Here is a 14410-nt window from a genome sequence, read left to right as displayed (position 1 = left end):
AAAAGAATCCTTTACGCTTTGAATTACAATTACTTGGCATTTTCCTCAGTAACAAGATTTCCACTGAAGGAGCTTGTGTTTTCTGCAGATAACTCCATCGCTCTCCCCAAGGAGACGGTACAACTGATACCAGTTCCCAGCAGTAACACTCAATTGAACTACGAGACAGATGTTGCTGTGCAGGTAGGTCAATCATGCATGCTTATGAGGAAAAACAGTCCACAAGGTCATTTGATACAAGTTCAAATAGCTGGATGCTCTGAAGATAAATCTTTTACAAGCTTTCTGTGTGAGATGAATTAAATACCCTCACTTCAAACAGTCCTGAACAGAACTGGTTTAATGTTAAGAGTGTTAGTAATAAGTCTTTTGGCACCATGTAGAACAACCATATATAATTGTAACACTAAATCCCAAGTGGGAAACAAAAAGTTTTGCATATTGATTCCATAGTATTTGAATTCCAAGTTTCTTTTTCCCTTTGAAGGAATGCTTCAGGCAAAGCTCACTGTAATCCTTTCATTGAACCACTAGAAAATGACACGAAAATATTCTGCTCTTACCTCAAATTTTCTTTTATTCCTTTCACTGAAGTGTGGCACACCCATGCAAAGCTCCACATAATCAGATCCACCCTCCCCATCAAACACCAAGCTACATTAGCTATTGCTTCACTCTGTGGCCAGGCTATTATTTCATGGGAGAAGGAGTGGGGTGAGTGTGGCCGAGACCCAGCTGCATTCTCACTCACTATATATATTGCCTGCAATCGCGTGAACTTGGCTCATTTTCCTGTTCTTAGCCCTGGGGTATAAGACCATTCATACTGTCACCTACAGATGCCCCAGATAAAATCAGTGGTATCATACTCACTTGAGTTCGAGGAGCCGTAACCCTAATCAGTGAACTCAGAATCTCATCATCGGTTAGCATTTTCATCAGTGTGGTAGGGTTTTCTTTGTGAAGGAAAGACAACATTCTTCCTCCGACTCTTTGGGCAAGTGAAATCCTTTAGTTTTGGTTCGGAGTTTCATGAAATAATGAACCCCGAGAAAGAGCTGCGTGCTACTGTCAGCCTTGGAAAGGGTGAGGAAGATCACACAACCCAACAGCAGCATCTTCCACTTGGCCGTTGTATCAGAATCAGCGCAAGCTTCCTTCACATAAATTCCAGTCCAGTCTTTGAAGAGCTGGAGATGGTGTGACTGTAAGCACATGTGTATTATCATCAGGGAGACATACAACAGCACTTGGGGTCAATGCTGGTAGAGAGCTAATTCTCCGTTTAGTCACCATGAAACAGCAATTATTTTGTCATTACCTTAAAACCAGATGGAAAAAATGAGAGAAAGTAAATAGTTTTAGTATATTTCATTAATGTGCTAACTAAATTATGAAATGGTTTTGCTACTACACTTAACACCTAATGCAGATTAGCATAGAACTGCAGCTAAATTAATTCCCGCTCGGAGAGACAATTGGGTGTCACATTTCTGTAGGAGGAGCTGTGGTTGGGGTGGGACTGGGCATTCCTCTCTCCCTTGCACTGGTACCTGATCTGAGGGTTACCAGCAACAAACAACTCTGACTTTAATAAACAAGAAGCAAAAAAGGTTTAGCATACCTTCTTTTGCTCTCAAATGCTTATTGTTAACTTTGTACTTAAATCCTTGTGTAAAGCCAACCACTTGACAGGGTCAGTGTTGTAAATGCCCTGCAAACCCTAAATTTTAGTCCAGCAAGTCATGAAGATGTTATTTAGATCATTTAAAAGTTTTTGAGTTTTACTCCAGGACCAGTTTTCTTCAAATTCTTATCATATTTTCAGGCCTCATAACCAGAAATTTTGTGCAGGTTTTGCTCTGATCATATTTCATCTCACAATTACACTTCATGTATAATCACGTGGGCAGGCGAGTCATTGGGCTGTTGGGCACAAAGTAGAGCAAATCGCCATCTGTAATGATCCAGCAGAGAATGCTAGTAATGTCCAGCATAGTACTGCTTCCCCCAACAAGCCTGTTCTTAACGCCAGCGGAATCACATGCTCACCACACAAACACATTTCATTTCTTACAATGAGCTCATTTGCCGAAATTAGAAATGGGGTTTAGGAGAAAAGAAAAGGTAGAGATTTTTCAGTCCATGGAGGAATAACTATGACCTTTGAAATTAATTCTCAACAAAGATTCTTGAAGCCAACCAAGATCAGTGGATATATTTCCAGAACAGTGATTCATAGGGAGGATACGATTTAGCACAATCATAAATTAATCCTTTTTACAATCTGCCCATTTTGGCGTCAGTCTGAGGCTTCACTGAATCTTGGTCAGTGATAATATTCATTCCTTGTTTAATACTTCATTCCTGATGCCAAGGAAGGCTCAGAGGGGGGTCTGAGCCTGTTATACTGCTGTTGCTGAACATTTGTGAAATTTTAGTCTAGGAAGTTCTGAAAACCTTACTATTTTGTCTGGTTTACTCAGGAGCAGTTGGATTTGGAATACAGAGGCCTGAGTGAAAGTGGTTACTGCAGCCAGGTGTTTGGAGTGTGCAAGCAGGTGATCAGGGAACATCAGCTATTTGGGACAACAGGCCTTGTCCTGGGCAGTGGAACTGGGCTCTTGTCGTTCATGTTGACACAGCTGCTTCATAAGGTGCTGTTTGAATTGACTTTATTTATTGGAATTACAAATAAATTGTTTCTTTCCATTTCAATCCTGTGATGAAGTTACTGAGGCTCATCCCATTATTAGTGGTTATCTGAACCCGAGTAATTATTCTAGAAGGTGGGGATTTGTGTTCAATGAAATTGCAGTTTTCCACAGAACAGAAAGCTTTTTCCCCATCATTAACCCTTACGCTATGGCCTGATAAACACCGGCCAATGAGGGGCAGCCGGTTGTTTGTAGATCAGAGACTGAATCCGGGACTGCCACTGTTCTCAGCTACAGCCCTTCTCAGCAATGAATGCCAACTCTCGTAGGTGGGGAGCAATTTTCTTCATTCTTCAAGCTGGACCATTGTAGAAACATAGAAAACCTACAGCACAATACAGGCCCTGCGGCCTACAAAGCTGTGCCAAACATGTGCTTACCTTAGAAATTACCTAAGGTTACCCATAGCCCTCTATTTTTCTAAGCTCCATGTAATGTCCAGGAGTCTCTTAAAAGACCCTATTGTATCCGCCTCCACCATCGTCGCCGGCAGCCCATTCCATGCACTCACCACTCTCTGCGTAAAAAAAACTTACCCCTGACATATCCTCTGTACCTACTTCCGAGTACCTCTCATGTTAGCCATTTCAGCCCTGGGGAAAAGCCTCTGACTATCCACACGATCAATGCCTCTCATCGTGATGAACTTTGTGATGAACAACTGAAGGAAATAATGGGAAAAATTATATTTGTGCATGTAATGTGATAAACTTCCAAATGTGTTTATAAAGAACATTTATACAACTTGATTGCAGGTTTTGGAAACCCCGACCATCCTAGTCTTTCAACATGAGTAAGCCTGTGAGCCAGGAATGTTTCCTCATCATGAACTGTCCAATTCTGAGTACCCAGCAACACCATTCTTCACATAGATTGTTTAAAATGTTTCTTTCATAGGTCATTGGAATAGACTACAATGGAAGGTTCATTGATGCTGCACAGCAGCTAAAACAAACGGGGCACTGGAATACTGAGATCAGGGTTCCAGAGTACTTGGACAGAGACAGGGTGATGTTCAAACAGGTAAACATTTTGAGTGTTGCAAACATTGTTTATATAAAAGTACGTATCTAGTGTACAATCGTGGAGCAGAGAATTGTTCCTTGACTCCTGAAAGCCTCTCCGCACTTCAATAGAATCATGGTATATCTAACTATCTCCTCAACTCTGAATTTCTGCCTGCCCACTCAACCTTTCACCCCTTCTGTCTCTGACTGAAAAAACAATCCACTGCCCTTTGAGAAACAAAATTCCAATGGTCCTCAACTCTCTGGGGGATGAAATTTAGCTTCAACTCTGTCTTAAACTGGAACTCTTTATGTTTTAAACAGTGACACTATGAGTGTTCGCTCCACATCTATTTTGTGTTATTCTTATTGATATACACATGGAAGTCAATCTATTTTTAAAGTAGGACTATGTGATTGCCCATTCCACAAACCCATGTACCCCATTCTGTTGGCTTTCACTTTTGACATTTCCTTTTGGATTTATCACAACTCCACTGATCTGTGCTGCAATGTTTCCTGTTTTTTGTATCCTTTGCACTGGAGAACAATTTGTCTTCTATATGTCACCCTGTCTAGCCTGACTGCAGTGGCCTCAGTGTGTAACAAGGAATTCAGTGGGTAGCTCGATCTATGAGACAGACTCCCAAGGGGGCTCCAGAGCCATTTATATGCAAATTTGTTACATTTTTAATGCAGCGCATGAGTAATTGGAGACATGACATGTACATGCCTTAGAACTTCTTCAATTAGGCAACCAGGTAAATGTGGTGCTCTATGAAATGACCCGTACTTGATTCCAAACTCCCTAGAGCCCCAATTCATTTACATTAATTAATAGAGACCAGGTCAATTCCGGAGAACTCCCTTGCAGCATGAGTGGGAGGAACAGATGACCTTGGACCTATGGTTCACCATGTAGTGCTCTTCCTCACCAATCTCATAGGTTAGTTATGGATTAGTTGATAGAGGTCGAATGCTTTGAATGTCCACATTTGCATAGTTGTTGTATCACATGCTAGTCATGACAGCAAGGGACAAAGTGACCTTTTTTGGCTCCTCAGTTTAACCTTATTCTTTTCTAGTTGCTGCAGTACTCTCACGGAGGCAGCTTACTGATAATTAGCACAATTAGGATATTAATGGAAGGACTCTTGATTTTTCAGCTTACTTGGATTCCTAATGAAGTTGGACATCATAGTTTTATACTTCTTGATTTCCTTGATCGTACCCTCAATCCCTCAGGTAAGATTTACTGAATTTTTATACAAGCCATGATTAGGACAGTGCTAATGTTATCTTAATGATGTAATACATAATGTTAAGCATAATTTATTAATTTAACAGATTGCCAAATCAAAGATCATCCAACTCTGCCACCTCTGGAGAAAACTGTTTTAATAGATTGCTTATTTCCATGAGTTCTGAAAGGTCTCTTGAAGCTTGAAATTCTGTCATTTCAAAAACAGTACAAAAATATATAAGGTTTCTGCTGTGCGTTTTGAGTTCCTCTGCTGTTGAAAGTTGACAGCAAATGTCCCCTCTGTCTCAGAAGCAGAACTTGCAGTCTCAGCATTTCTAACCGCAGGTCTTCCTTTAGCTCTGAGGATGCTGACTGGATCCATTAGGATATACACCCAGTGGCTACCTTATTAGATACACCCAGTGAAACCAGTGTGGCCTTCTGCGGCTGTCACACATCCACTTCAAAATTTGTGTGTTGTGTGTTCAGAGATGCTCTTCTGCACATCACCATTGTAACGCATGGTTATTTAAGTTACTGTCGCCTTCCTGTCAGCTTGAACCATTTTGGCCATTCTCCTCTGACCAATCTCACAACGAGGTGTTTTCACCCACAGAACTGCTGCTCACCGGATTTTTTCTTGCTTTTCACACCATTCTCTGTAATCTCTCGAGACTATTGTGTGTGAAAATTCCAGGAGGTCTCTGAGATACTTAAATTACTATGCCCGGCACCAGCAATCATCCCACGGCCACATTTTATTTGAACTGAACAATACCTGAACGTCTTGGCCATGTCTGCATGCTTTTATGCATTGAGTTGCTGCCACACAATTAGCCAATTATAAATTTGCATTAATGAGCAGGTGTACAGCTGTACTTAATGAAGTGGCCACTCACAAGAGGAGAAGCGATATTTAATGAACCAATCTTAAACACTCAGTATTCGTAACGCTAAGAACATTTTTAAAAAGTGGAATGTTATTTCACAACAAGGACCAACTTTGACCTTGTAAGCAATAACAACATTTTAAAAACATTTGGACAGTTACATGGATAGGAAAGGCTTAGAAGAATGTGGACCAAGCATTGTCAATGGGACAATGACAAAGCTTAAATGCAAATCTTGGTTGGTGTGGACTAGATGAGCCAAAAGGCCGGTTTTTGTGCTGTATTACTCTATGGAAACACTGCATTTTAGCCAGCTGTGATACCAGACTGTATGTGGTAGACTTTTAGACAGATTACTTATTCTGTATGCAACATAATATTTATTACACTTTAATACACTGATATTTTGAAACTTGCTTTGTTTTCACATAAAGTTCCTCCACTACCACCTGCAATTTATGGAAAAGTGGGTGCTACAATTAATCCCATTCCCCATTAGTGTCAAGAACTTCAACCCCTGTGGTGTTGCCAAATATACTTAAAATTGTGTGGACACATTCATTCCCTGTCTCGAAATCTTGAGGCATTTATAATATACTCACACAATGTTGTAATCTGTTTAGCATTGTCTTCAGGAGTGAGCTTCCAAATGCAGTAAACATAAATAACTTTTACTGGAGGCTAATTCCAGAGAATTATTCCATGTAGAGGCTAGAAGTCAATTTCATAAAGCCTCAAATATAACTTAAGGTACATTAGTTACAAGACTGTGCACTGCTGAAGGTATCCTTTGTCAAGGCTTGGCACAAGTCTTATTATAATTGCTAATTAGAGCATACAGTATGAACCATAAAGAGGACATTGTTCACAAACCAGAGATTCAAGCAAAACTGAAAATGGTCTCTCAGATCTGTACTCAATAAAAGGATATGCTAATTATGGTGCTAAACTGGCACTGTTATTAGATCTATTGCATTCAATATATTAGTAGTTGCTAAAATTATAATCCAATTGGGATCTAATAAAATCATAAAACATTAAAAATTTACCACTGGGTGGACCAGCATAGTTTATAAAACTTGTGTCTGCAGAATAGAAATTGACTGCCCTAATATTTGCTAGTGCTGGTTTAGCATGTCTTTTTAAGCTTGTAAGAACTTTTTTGATTAATGTCTAAACCCCACACATGCAAGGTAACCAATGAAGGCAGCTACTGAGAGGTCTGCTTCGTGGTGTGACAGTCTTTGGCACTGTGTCTTCACAAGAGAAGGAGTTAAGAAAGAAAACAAAATATATTCTATATATCTGTACCTGAGATTTATTATACCCATTTGTTTGTACTCTATGCTTCTATTTAGAATCCCAGGATCCCATGTTTTTCTAACTGTGACCTGCAGTTTCATTACTTTACACCCATGTCCCTCTGCTACGATGGCAAACCATTCTGTCTGTGTTTACCGTGTGAGCTCACACCAGGAAAATACTTAAAGCAGCAAACTAAAATCGCCTGGAATGAAAGCAAATCACTCAGACAAACTCTTGAAAAGTAATAAATGTTAATGGAGATCACACAAATTGGTAACAAACATTGCAATGGATGTGAAAGATTTAGAAATGTTTTGATTTACTGATTGTTTCTGATTCTTCATTTTAGAACAGCGTGTTGGTCTCTGAAATTTGTCTTCACATTTTGCTTAATGTTTTCTTTCCTTTTCACAGAATTTGTCAAGCCCTCTCAATTCTTCCATAAAATAGTAAAGTCATTTTGAGTTTGACCTATCTTCCCTGCAAGTCCCAGCAGAGATTTATCTTCCCTGCAAGTCCCAGCAGAGATTTATCTTCCCTGCAAGTCCCAGCAGAGAGTTATCTTCCCTGCAAGTCCCAGCAGAGAGTTATCTTCCCTGCAAGTCCCAGCCGAGTTATCTTCCCTGCAAGTCCCAGCAGAGAGTTATTTTCTCCATGTGTCTGTGTTATTCAGAACTTTGCTGTACTATTTGAATGCATCTTCACAAAGTAAACAAGACATTATAAACTGCAAATGATGGAAATACTTGGCAGATTAGGCAGCTGGGGAGAGTGAAATAGAATTAGCACCTGTCGTTGATGACTTGTCATCAGAACCAAGAAGAATTGGAAATAAACAGGTTTAATACTGCAGAGAAAGAAGAGAGCAAGCTGTGTAGAATAAACTCGAGATCACGAGAGACAGATGGTAAGAGTGGTGTCAGTGTTATCAGAGAGGAGTTGATAAAAGTGGGTAATCACAGCTGATTGCTCTGGTGGAAATGTAAATAGAGGGAAATGACTGAGAAAAAGCTAAGGAGAAAAAGCAAAACTGGAACTGTGAGACACAAAACACTATAAATCTGAGATAAAATTACAGGATGACCTTTCATTAATAACCAGTAAATTGTGACACAACTGAGTAATCTGGTTATCTGAGATTGTTATCAGTGTTGAATCCTGAGGGCTGCATTGTGCCTTGTTAGAAGGTGAGATGCTGTCGCTGGGGCTAAAATGTTGGCTTTCATTAAGCTGAAAAGGCCAATGACAGAGAACTCAGGGTGGGAGCATTATAGAGAATGAAACTGACAGGCAACTGGAACCTCAAGGTTGCTCTTGCCAACTGAATAGGGGTGTTCTTCACACTGGTCACCAAATCTGTCAGAGGTTTCTTCTTTATGGGGGGACAACAGTGTGAACAGTTTTCTCTCTGTTGTTATGTGTTGCATTGTACTGCCACAAAGCTAACAAATTTCACGACATATACCAGTGATATTAAACCTGATTCTAAATGCAGCACAACAGATTGGAATTAATACAAGTAGGTGACCTCTTCACCTGGAAGGACCTTTTGTCTTCCTGGACTGTGGAAAAGGAAGAGGCAAAGGGCAATGTTGACTCTTGTGAGATTGCATAGGAAAGATGCTCTGGGGAGAGGGCTCAGCTGGAGACAGAAGAGTGAATCAGAGCATTAGAGTAGTTGAACCTTTAGGAATGCTGTAGGGGACAGGAGAGGAAGATTTGTTTGGGGAGCCAACATATAGGTGTAGTGGAAATTGCATAGGATCTATTGAATATCGGGGTTAGAGGGGTAGAAGGTTCAGTATTTACATGGGAGAAGTGGGGTGAGAGTAACAGTAGAGGTAACTGAGTGGATACAGCTGAGAGCCCTGACATATTTAAGGAAGCATCAATGTAGACGATGTGGTCATCAGAACAGTTGCAACAGTCCCAGAAACACTAGGGAATGGAACGGGAGTTCTTACCAACCAGCACACATCTAAGTTGCTGGGGAATGCAGCAGGCCAGGCAGCATCTCTAGGAAGAGGTACAGTTGACGTTTCAGGCCGAGACCCTTCATCAGGACCCTTCCTGATGTATTAATTTCTGATGTAATGATGTAATAAATTTATTAATTTATTTATTTAAAAAGACTGCAAAGTAAAGAAAGTAAGAAGATGTTATTTCAATGCCTCATTATTTTTACTTCAGCTGCCTAAGTATTTAGTCAATAGAACCATTATTTTGGGATCTGAGCTGCTGCAAATTGAATGTGGAGATGAGATGGCATTTGCAGGGTAAAGAAATACGAAGCATTTCTGCCTAAAACATTGAGATTGTTCTCAGTCAACTACATAAAAATCCTAATCAAAAAACCACTACAATTGGATGCTGTGCTAGGTGACCATCTCCTATTCCACCATGGTAGTCCACACCAAATGGCATAGACAATGAATTCTCCAATTTCAGGTAACTTACAGTCCATCTGTTCCTTTCTCTATTCTGACTGACCCACATCCTGTTACACAAACCATTCTTTCCAGCCCTGTTACGCAGTTTCTTTCCACTCTCACACCTGCTTCCATCTGACTATCAGCCCAGTTGATCACCTATTATTTCCTACTATCATCCAGTTGATCCCCTATTACCTTCCCTACTGTGTCTTCTGCCTACCAACCCTTTCTTATCTGATGTCACTCATCACTTTCTTTTCTTATCAAATTCCATAATCTGCAGCCCATTGTCACCTCCAGGTATCACTTCCCAACCTCTGTCAGCATCTTCATCCCTCCCTACCCCATCTGTCCAACCTCTGTCAGTATATTCATCCCTCCCTATCCCATCTGCCCAACCTCGGTCAGTATCTTCATCCATACCTATCCCATCTGTCCAACTTCAGTCAGTATCTTCATCCCTCCCTATCCCATCTGTCCAACCTCAGTCAGTATCTTCATCCCTCCCTATCCCATCTGCCCAACCTCAGTCAGTACCTTCATCCCTCCCTATCCCATCTGTCTGTCAGCATCTTCATCCCTCCCTAGCCCATCTGTCCAACCTCTGTCAGCATCTCCATTCCTCCCCATCCCACCTGTCCAACCTCGGTCAGTATCTTCAACTCACCCCATCCCACCTGTCCAAGCTCGGTCAGTATCTTCATCCCTCCTTATCCCATCTGTCCAACCTCTGTCAGTATCTTCATTCCCTCCCTATCCCATGTCCACTCTCTGTCAGTATCTTCATCCCTCCCTATCCCATCTGTCCAACCTCGGTCAGTATCTTCATCCCTCCCAATCACATCTGCCCAACCTCTGTCAATATCTTCATCCATCCCTATCCCATCTGTCCAACCTGTCAGTATCTTTATCACTCCCTATCCCATCTGTCCAAATTCAGTCAGTATCTACATTCCTCCCTATCCCATCTGTCCAACCTCTGTCAGTATCTTCATTCCCTCCCTATCCCATGTCCAACCTCTGTCAGTATCTTCACCCCTCCCTATCCCATCTGTCCAACCTCTGTCAGCGTCTGCATTCCTCCCTATCCCATCTGTCCAACCTCTGTCAGCATCTTCATCCCTCCTCATCCCACCTCTCCAACCTCGGTCAGTATCTTCATCCCTCCCCATCCCACCCATAGAACCTCGGTCAATATCTTCATCCCTCCCCATCCCACCCGTACAACCTCGATCAGTATCTTCATCCCTCCCAATCACATCTGCTCAACCTCTGTCAGCATCTGCATTCCTCCCTATCCCATCTGTCCAACCTCTGTCAGCATCTTCATCCCTCCTCATCCCACCTCTCCAACCTCGGTCAGTATCTTCATCCCTCCCCATCCCACCCATAGAACCTCGGTCAATATCTTCATCCCTCCCCATCCCACCCGTACAACCTCGATCAGTATCTTCATCCCTCCCAATCACATCTGCTCAACCTCTGTCAGCATCTGCATTCCTCCCTATCCCATCTGCCCAACCTCAGTCAGCATCTTCATGCCTCCCCATCCCACCTGCCCAACCTTGGTCAGTATCTTCATCCCTCCCAATCACATCTGCTCAACCTCTGTCAATATCTTCATCCATACCTATCCCATCTGTCCAACCTCAGTCAGTATCTTCATCCCTCCCCTATACCATCTGTCCAACCTCTGTCAGTATCTTCATCCCTCCCAATCACATCTGCCCAACCTCTGTCAATATCTTCATCCATACCTATCCCATCTGTCCAACCTCTGTCAGCATCTCCATTCCTCCCTATCCCATCTGTCCAACCTTTGTCAGCATCTTCATCCCTCCCCATCCCACCTGTCGAACCTCAGTCAGCGTCTTCATCCCTCCCCATCCCACCTGTCCAATCTCGGTCAGTATCTTCATCCCTCCCAATCACATCTGCCCAACCTCTGTCAATATCTTCATCCATACCTATCCCATTTGTCCAACCTCTGTCAGCATTTTCACCCCTCCCTATCCCATCTGTCCAACCTCTGTCAGCATCTCCATTCCTCCCTATCCCATCCGTCCAACCTCTGTCAGCATCTTCATCCCTCCCCATCCCACCTGTCCAACCTTGGTTAGTATCTTCATCCCTCCCTATCCCACCTGTCCAACCTTGGTCAGTATCTTCATCCCTCCTTATCCCACCCGTCCAACCTCACCTGGATCCACCTATTACTTGACATCTCCTGCCTCAGCTCTCCGCTTCACAATCTCAGTCCTGATGCAGGGTGTTGACCAATAATATCACCTGTCCTTTGCCTCCACAGATGCAAATTTCCTTTGGCAGTGTGTTTATCTGGCTCCATATTCCAGCATCTGCAGTCACTTGTATCTCCAAAGATGAGAAAAGGATACACACTGTTATCAACAGACATATCTGTTGTGTCATGAATTTGCAACAACTTGGAATTCAAATTGAGAATACCCACAAATATAATCTGCTTCAGAGAGTGCTAATCCACTGCACTTCCTTCCCCTTTAAATAAGTTTCGTCTGTGTATTTGATCTGTGTTGTGATGTGTGTAAGATGTCTTTATAATGGTTGCACTATAGTTCTGGAAATTAATGGGCAATTTAATTTGCAACAAGGTTTTTCCTGAGATGGGAAGGAAGGAGAAATAAAATCAATAAATGAGTCTTCGTTTTGAAGACTCAATCTTGCATAACATGATCTGCATTTTACTGCAGTTTCTGTCACCAACACATTATGATTTAAATGTTTTGAAAATACATTTGCCACTTGTTCATTAAAGCAGTGTCCCTTTTAAATAGTAAAAAAGACAACTGCTTAATATTTTATGGTATAACATCAAAAGTAATAATGTGAATCAAAGAATTTAGTCGTGGACATAATTCCAATGAATTGTCTGTTAGTTTTTGATATAATAAATGGCAGTTGAGGAATTAACAATGATATAAGCACACATGATTGAACGTTTTTATCTGTGGATGATATATGGGAAAATGTATTCACAGTTCAGTTACTCCGACCTGATAAGAGACGACAACTGGAGAATGACAGGATGGGAGAAGCCCTTCATGTCACAGGAGAATGAAATTTTTCATATCATGTCTACTTTCAGCCAATGCCTATTGGTGACATTAAACAGAGCAGTGCAAGAGTCTACGAAAAACAATGATTGTGTTGTCATCTCCCTCCATTAAGGAAATTTAACTGAATAAGATCCCCTTTATCATTTGCATTAATTTCCTATGAGCTGATTAGATTTTTTTCTTCATAAACAAGATTCTTTGTTTTTCAAGTTTCTTAATGATGATGAATACCTTAAAGTTAAGTAATAATCTGAATATTTGATTGACTCCATTTCAGTTTTATTTTCTAGGCTCTTCTAGAAATGAACCAAAAAAATCAAATAACTCAATTTTTCATTAGCAAGGAGAAGGCTGGAATGACTTTTTAGAGGTGTTTAAAATATGAAAATGAGATGCCATTGTGAGGTTAGAACATGTTAGGAAATCCTTTACAGACGGTCACTAATAAGGCGATCAGGCTCTCCTCTGTCCAGGGAGAAGCAGGAACATGGTTCTTGATATCACATTGAATAATTGAGATAAACTTAAAGGGAAATCTTGATAAATATGAAAAAGGAGTATATTTGTAGAGGTTATTTTTTAGAGATATGATAAGAGGGTAAAATGAAGGAGGATATTGACAGACTCTTCAGGGGTCTCCCCAGCAGCTTGGACCAATTTGGTAGAATAATCTACTTCTGTGCTGAGAGTTCCAACATAATTCATGGTTTATCCTATTTCATGAAAAGGTGATTGAAATACTCTTTTTGTTTGAGGAGAATTAGAGTTGCCGTGGGTTGCCTTTTTGTGCTTTATTGGTCCATTCAGGGATGACATGTCATTCCATCAAAGGCAAATGAGGGAATGATTGTCAAGTCCTTTTTCACAAAAGTACTCACCTTTAAATTCTTGAAGGTATTGCTAAAGTTCTCTTTTTGTTTTATATTTTGACAAGTCTCGTTGGAGAACTAAAGACATCATTGAGAATGAAAAGGGTATTGGAGAAAAATAAACAGCAACTGACAACCAGATGCCATAGGCTTGAATTTTAAAAGCCTGTCATTTGCAAAGCAAAGACAGAAAGGAATGAAATCTGCATTTTGAAATAAGCTGCAGTGAAAGACCTTGCCATAAATATCGACTCCACCACAATGGGGATCCAAGGAGTGGGGTAGTGGATTTGGAGTTTAAGATCAAGGAAAAATTTTGTTGCAAAAACTGCTTAATGAAATGGGCAAAAATACGGTATTGGGAGTTTGTGAGAGCATTTGTTGAAGTGTTTCAAGAAGAAGTAACTTGGACTTCCAACTTACCTATTATAGATCGTTTAAAATATTTTACACCAGGTTTATTGACTTGTGCACTTCATAATTGAATGTGGAAGTCTCTTTGTCACTCCCTGTTGCTTCACAATCAAATAGTGTTTGTTTCAGGACATGGCGGTGTTTGAGTGTTGCTAATATTTTATTGAAAAGCTACCTTCTTTATTTGCCAGCTTGGCTAGCACGCTTGTCTGGTGTCGTGCAATCAAAAGGTTTGGTCGTCATCATCTCAGAGAAGTGGAAGAGGAGCAATTTGCATCAAAGGTTTCAAGAACTCAGAAAACAGTAAGTGACCAGATTATTTCATGTTGGAATGGGATGGACTTGGCTGAACTACAGAAGAAAATGGGAGCAGTGGGTGATGGGAGGCCAGGCAGGCAAAGAGGAAACTGTTAATTTTCTTTTGCAGTCTTCCTTTCC

The 14410-nt window shown here is 41.0% G+C and overlaps 1 protein-coding gene across 1 annotated transcript in view; it reads left to right on the top strand.

The window, feature by feature from the left end:
• LOC134354759 (uncharacterized) overlaps positions 1 to 14410 on the top strand; it is a 43897-nt gene that overhangs the window by 23890 nt on the left and 5597 nt on the right. The window contains exons 7-11 of the mRNA XM_063063972.1: positions 89 to 183; positions 2487 to 2657; positions 3615 to 3740; positions 4891 to 4969; positions 14164 to 14275. Of these exons, the coding sequence (XP_062920042.1) occupies positions 89 to 183; positions 2487 to 2657; positions 3615 to 3740; positions 4891 to 4969; positions 14164 to 14275 (583 nt within the window). The remainder of the gene's footprint in view (positions 1 to 88; positions 184 to 2486; positions 2658 to 3614; positions 3741 to 4890; positions 4970 to 14163; positions 14276 to 14410) is intronic.

Source organism: Mobula hypostoma, chromosome 12 (genome assembly GCF_963921235.1).
Source record: "Mobula hypostoma chromosome 12, sMobHyp1.1, whole genome shotgun sequence".
NCBI classification, from domain to species: Eukaryota; Metazoa; Chordata; class Chondrichthyes; order Myliobatiformes; family Myliobatidae; genus Mobula; species Mobula hypostoma.
The sequence above is the reverse complement of the archived record's forward strand: the minus strand, read 5'-3'. Positions and strand labels throughout refer to the sequence as shown.